The 6,092-nt window shown below is 39.6% G+C and overlaps 1 protein-coding gene across 1 annotated transcript; it reads left to right on the top strand.

The window, feature by feature from the left end:
- Positions 1-2,250: 2,250 nt before the first annotated feature.
- Positions 2,251-3,874, top strand: MYCFIDRAFT_204350 (uncharacterized protein). The gene is made up of 2 exons (XM_007930535.1): positions 2,251-2,431; positions 2,481-3,874. The coding sequence occupies exons 1-2, from the start codon at positions 2,320-2,322 to the stop codon at positions 3,473-3,475; spliced, it is 1,107 nt and encodes a 368-aa protein (XP_007928726.1). The 5' UTR covers positions 2,251-2,319; the 3' UTR covers positions 3,476-3,874.
- The last annotated feature ends 2,218 nt before the right edge of the window (positions 3,875-6,092 follow it).

Below are 6,092 nucleotides of genomic sequence, written 5' to 3'. Positions count from 1 at the left end.
CTAATTCTCTATTTACTCTTCCTCTCTTTCTTCCCTTTCCCTATATTCTTAAAGATAAATATACCTTAAGGATTCGGCTCTTCGGGCCTTCCTAAGCCGGCTACCTCCCCTTCCTTAAGCTACTATCTTTTATTCGAATCTAACGATAACCTACTAAGGCGGTTTAATAGAAGACTATTTGTTCTAGAAGGTAAGAAGCATTAACGTTACGAAAACTTTTTTTCCGATCGCGACAATCCTATCGATAGGATCCTTAGGATCCTTAGGATCCTCGGGATCGCACGTTAAAGATCTTATCGGACAGGATCGCGGCCCCGCGATCCCGAGCGATCCTGTCGACAGGATCGTCGCGATCGCAAATTTCGGGACGGGCCGTCCCGAAATTCGAGGCCGAGGAACGCAAAGAACGCGGGACAAGTTAGAGCCCGATACTACTACTACTACGAGGTATATAGGGGTATTGCGCATATACATAGGTCAAATTTAGCGGTTTCGTAGGTATTTTTTATAAATAAATTTTTTTCGTTAAGGTTTCGTTAAATGCAGCCGATATTTCGTTAAGGTTTCTTTCAAAAGCCGACGCTTAATAAGCAGAACTTTAAAAAAAAGTACACTCGAAATACTCGATATTCTTTTCTAGATTCTAAGATAATTACTAGGTATTAAGACTTCAAAATTTATAATATTCTTATTAATAGGTAGAACTTTAAGTTCTATTTTTTAGATTTCTAAAAATAGTAAAGTATAACTTAGAAAAGCCAAAATACTATATTGCTTATTTCTATTCCCTAGCTTTAGTTTCGTAGAAAATCTATAAATTTTATATTTTTTTATAATAATATACTAAAAATAGAGTATCTTTTTACTATATTACTAAGCTATAAACCTACTAGAAAAAAAGATAAATTAGAAGCAAAATGTCTAGAAAAGCGATTTTCTTTCCTTTATATCTTTTTATCTAGAAGGTTTACGGCTTAGTAATATATAACAAAAATGTTCTATTTTTAGTATAGTATTAGGTAAAAGTCTAACTTTTATAAGTTACCTATTTATCGTTCTAGGATAGCTTAGGATCGCTCGGAATCGCTCGCGATCGCTTACGATCGCTCGGGATCGCTCGCGATCGCTAGGATCGATAGGATCGTCGCGATCGGAGAAGAAGTTTTCGTAACGTTTTTTAATAGGTTTGTTTTTAATAGGTTTGTTTTTTAATAGGTTTATTTTTTAATAGGTTTATTTTTTAATAGGTTTATTTTTTAATATTTTTATTTTTTAACTTCTTTAGATTTTTTATAGTTTAGACTTAAGATTCCTAAGACCTAAGTTTTTTATAATAGAGTCTTTATAGTAGATAGAATTCTAACTAAATTACAATTATCTATATAGACATTTCTCTTAGAAGATAACTCTTTAACAGCAGTAGTAGTAGTAGTAGTAGTAGTATTCAGGGAGAGGCAGAACCTGGAAGGGCAAGAGGCCGTATTTAGCGCAACGCTCGGCGTTACGGTTCGCCCTGAGTTTCTATAACAGTTGCAGAGAAGCTGTCAACTAGACGCGGACCTGAGTCGCGTTGCAAATCAAGCACCGGAGATCAGGATTGAGAGACTCGGCTCTCAGCTTCTCTCCTGCCGCTATCCCTGGAACCTTCGATCTCTGCAATCACCAATGGCGATGGGCCACTGCTTTCAGGCACCGAGTGAAACAATTGCAAGGCGCTTCACTAGCCATATCCAATGCTCGCAGTCTCGACTCTTCCTGCTGCGAATCTGACCAGGTTCGCAAAGGCAGGAGCAGCCAAAAATCACAGTCGTGACAGCGGCAACAGACAGTAAGGTGGTCTTCTCCTATCCCACATTTTTAGTACTGGAGAACAGCACGCCTGACCAAGCCAATTGCGCGCTACCACCTCCTTAGAGAGACGCTAGAACGTTCGTCTCCTATTGCATTGGCCAAGACCATAGGCGCAGCATGTGTTAGAGCCCTCGGCCCCCAGCCCTGGCAAATGAATAAGCCTCCGTACATGCTTGTTGATCCTACACAGAACCTAGACCACTGCCATGCCGCTCCGCATACTGCCCACGATGATCTTATTCGCCAAGCTGTGCCAGTGCAGCCTTCGTTCTTCGCGGCTTTTGCTATCTTTGGCCGGTGCACCAGCGAGGATGAGATCGAGAGCGAGAGAATATACATGTAAGTGTCTTCCCTGTCGCAGATCTCAGGGATGCAAGCTACTTGACACTGGCCGTGGTTCTGGAATGGACTTGTAGCTCTTTGGAAGTCGGACCACTGCTCGTACCCGTCCTAGGATCACTCTGCACCATGTCTATAACACAAGAACTTCTTATTAACGCCCACCCGGGTCCTCGTAAAGTCGTTCACCCAAGCTCGTCCAAGCTGTCAGCCAAGAGCAACAGGAGTCATGGGCATGGAGGTACGACTTGAACAATATCTACAGGGCACGCTTTGCTGACTTGATTCAGACCCTTCCAGTAATGGACCAATAAAAAGCAGGAAAAATGCTTCACATTCCGCCTTTAGGAAGGAAATTCTCTACCGTGCCGTCAATGAGCATCAGCTCCAAGCGTCGATGCTCAATGCTTACGCAGATCTGCTTGAACGACTGGGCTTCGATCTGAACGCCTACATTTCTAATGGGCAGACTTGGTATCTTTGCAAGGGAAAGCAGGACAACAAGTCGTCGTGCCAACGGCTCATACCAGAAGTTTACCTTGAAGCCTCCATTGGTGAGATTCTGAAGGCCGCTGACACGACCGAAACGACTGGCGATTCGCTGGTGGACCACTTGGCGAACGCCCTCTCATACGCTATCTGCGAGCATCACAAGGAGATTCACAGATTCGTTCGTGCCATAGAGATGCGGCAGATCATTGAGCAGTGGAGGGCTTCTAAGCATATTCCCAAAGAGAGTACCGACTCCACGAAAGAAGAATCGTTATCAACAGAGGCCTTTCCTATGCCAAACTCAACTCCAGTCTCCCCTCGGCCGATGATTAACGGACCATTGGCCGCTACGCTGGAGACCTCGCACTCCACGGAGTCGAAATCTGAGCCACAGATGCCAGCGCAGTCGGGAACGCCGCCAGGGACACTACAGACAACCGAGCATAATTCTGAAACGAAAGGAGACAAATCTTCCGATCATATTCAGAACAAACCAAGGCCCAGAAGATCCAAGGAAGACGATCGCATCTCCGACAAGCAGGTTGTAGAAGGATCAGAAGGACCTGAGGAGGAAGAAGATGAATTGGCATTTTCGAAGAAGCCCAAGGAGATACTAGAAGTTGAGAAGGCATTCCAGTCTTATCTCCGTGCTGGGAACGCCAGAGAGGCAAGAAGCGGGTCGAACGCAAGCTCAGGGGAATCATCTGCTGGCAGCAGGTCGTCTTTTACACGGTCCCTACGGCCTAGGGCGGAAAGTCTACACGTTTCCATGATTGCAGACGAAGCCCAGTGAACGACAGAGATCCAAAGAGACTCAGAACAGCAGTAAAGCGGCGAAAGCAAGTATTCGACTTCATCCGAGTCCGATGACGGCTTACAGAAGCACTGGGCGATTCAGTGAGGACCATCCTGACCGACTGCGAAGGCTCATTCAGTGATGACAGCACAAGAGCAGCCATGATAGACGTGCGCGCCATCCTCAGAGCTGCCTATCGCACACACACCCAGCCCCTGGGGTACTGCATGACGATTTTCTTTTCGCAGGCGACCTTGTGCCGACTCAGATCTGTCGGGAATGAAAAAAATCCGAAGATAGATCACGGACATAGCAGGCTCAGTGAGTTTGAGAGCTGTCGTCCCGTGACATTGGGGAGCTTCGACGCTAGCCATTGTCACCAAATTATTGCACACCACCTCCCCCTTCACGTTCGTCTTCGTAACTCCCTTTCCTCCTGTCTTCGCTCCTTGCTGCTTCCGATCCGAAGAAATCGGACGTGGTATCTGGAGTTGTCTGCGGCTTGCGACATGCAACATTTCGGAGCCACAGGCGTGCACAATCCGAAGAAAGGACATTAGACGCCAGCGAAGGCAGGCAGGCAGTGATTCGATGGACGCGATGGAAGTAAAGTGGGGTAACATGAGTGACTGTGATGAGGCACAGTATGATACCCCTTTGTGGTTGCAAATTTCATGCCCAATTCTAGCTTTGTGGTATTTTGGCTTGCACACAGAGATGTAAAAACCTTAGTAATTGTAATAGTAATAGTAAATAGTAAATAGTAAAGTCAAATTGGCAATAGTAATAGTAATAGTAATAGTAATAGTAATAGTAATAGTAATAGTAATAGTAATAGTAATAGTAATAGTAATAGTAATAGTAATAGTAATAGTAATAGTAATAGTAATAGTAATAGTAATAGTAATAGTAATCCTATAGAGAATTCTATAGTAATAGTAATAGTAATAGTAATAGTAATTACTATAGTAATATTACTATTACTATAGTAATTACTATTATACTATTTAGTATAGTAAATTGTATTCTATACGAGTCCTAGCATCTATTTTTCTAGAATATATTATAATATTTACTATAGATATATCTAGTAAAACTATAGAGATATTAATTCTTAAAATTCTAATAGTAGGTTCTTATAGAAGTTAATATCTTTATAGTTGAAATAGATAAACTATTAAAAAAATTATATATAGTTAATTTTTTCTTAAAACTAAACTAAGTAGACTATATTACGAATGCTAGTAAATTAAATAAAACAGAATTTATAAAGAACTACTTATTTATTAGTAATTACTATTATATAAGTTATTATAGTAAAGTGTTTTATATATAAGCCCTAATACTTATTTTTCTAGAATATATTGCAATATTTACTAGAGCTATATCTAGTAAAACTATATAGAGCTTAATTTTCAAATTTTTTAGAATACATTTTTAAAGAAACTAATATTATAATATGTTTATTAGATATACTATTTCAACCTAAATCTATATCTAGCTAAAAAAGATCTAATTTTTCTTATATCTAAACTAAGTAGGCTATATTACTAATTCTAATAAACTAAAATAAACTAAATAAATTAATATTTATTATTTAAAGAGAATTAATTATTTATTAGTAATTACTATTATACTATTTATTCTAACAAAGTGCATCCTATATAAGTCCTTGTCTTTATTTTTCTTAAATATATTATAATGTTTTCTAGAGTTGTATCTAGTAAACCTAGAGAGATATTAATTTTTAATTAATTTAGAATATACTATTAGGGAAATTAATATCTTTATCGTTTTACTAGTTATAGTATAAAGAAAATTTCTATATATAGTTAAAAAGATCTAGTTTTTTTCACTACCTAATAGTACTAGGTTATAGTACTAACACTAGTAAAGTAAATAAAACTAAATCTAGAGAGAACTACTAATTTATTAGATATAGTAGCTATTAATAGAAATATTAAAGAATTAATATGTTAGGACCAAAGAGGTTACACGTAATTAGCATGTAACTAGGCTCGAGTGAAGCTAGGGTCTTAATGCCTTAGGCAGGGCTTAGCGCTTAGTAATAGGCTAACTTGCCTACTTTCCTCCCTCTCCTCCTAGCTCCTTATCGAATTACTACTCGTACCTACTACTACCCTAAGGGGGGTATATTAGTAGGTAGATAGGGTGGTAGTAGGTACGAGTAGTATTCGATAGAGAACTAGAAGAAGAAGGAGGAAGGCAGGCTAGTTAGCCTAACGCCAAGCGCCAAGCCCTGCCTAAGGCACTAAGACCCTAGCTTCACTCGAGCTAGTTACATACTAATTACGTATAGCCTCTAACATACGCTTCCCTTCTAAAGGCCGCGCCCTCGTAGCCTTTCTATGTTCTAACCTCGACCCCTGTTACTACTAACTTAGCAAGTCTAATAAGCTGCTTAGCCGCGCTAAATTAAACACTTAACTACCTAATTATGTAACTATGTTAAACCTTACCTTCTAACACAATATCTAACTTCTAACTACGCTATCCCTATATATAATAAACTATAAAGTAATATATATCTACAAGAATTAAGAGCCTTCGACTAATTATAATACGAGCGCGTCTTCCCTACTATAATAGGTAG

This window comes from Pseudocercospora fijiensis, assembly GCF_000340215.1.
Source record: "Pseudocercospora fijiensis CIRAD86 unplaced genomic scaffold MYCFIscaffold_6, whole genome shotgun sequence".
Lineage (NCBI taxonomy): Eukaryota > Fungi > Ascomycota > Dothideomycetes > Mycosphaerellales > Mycosphaerellaceae > Pseudocercospora > Pseudocercospora fijiensis.
The sequence above is the reverse complement of the archived record's forward strand: the minus strand, read 5'-3'. Positions and strand labels throughout refer to the sequence as shown.

Coding starts and splice junctions, on each gene's coding strand:
- MYCFIDRAFT_204350 (XM_007930535.1), top strand. CDS start 2,320: ATGTCTATAACACAAGAACTTCTTATTAACGCCCACCCGGGTCCTCGT. Junction 2,432..2,480: donor CAGGAGTCATGGGCATGGAG/GTACGACTTGAA, acceptor GACTTGATTCAG/ACCCTTCCAGTAATGGACCA.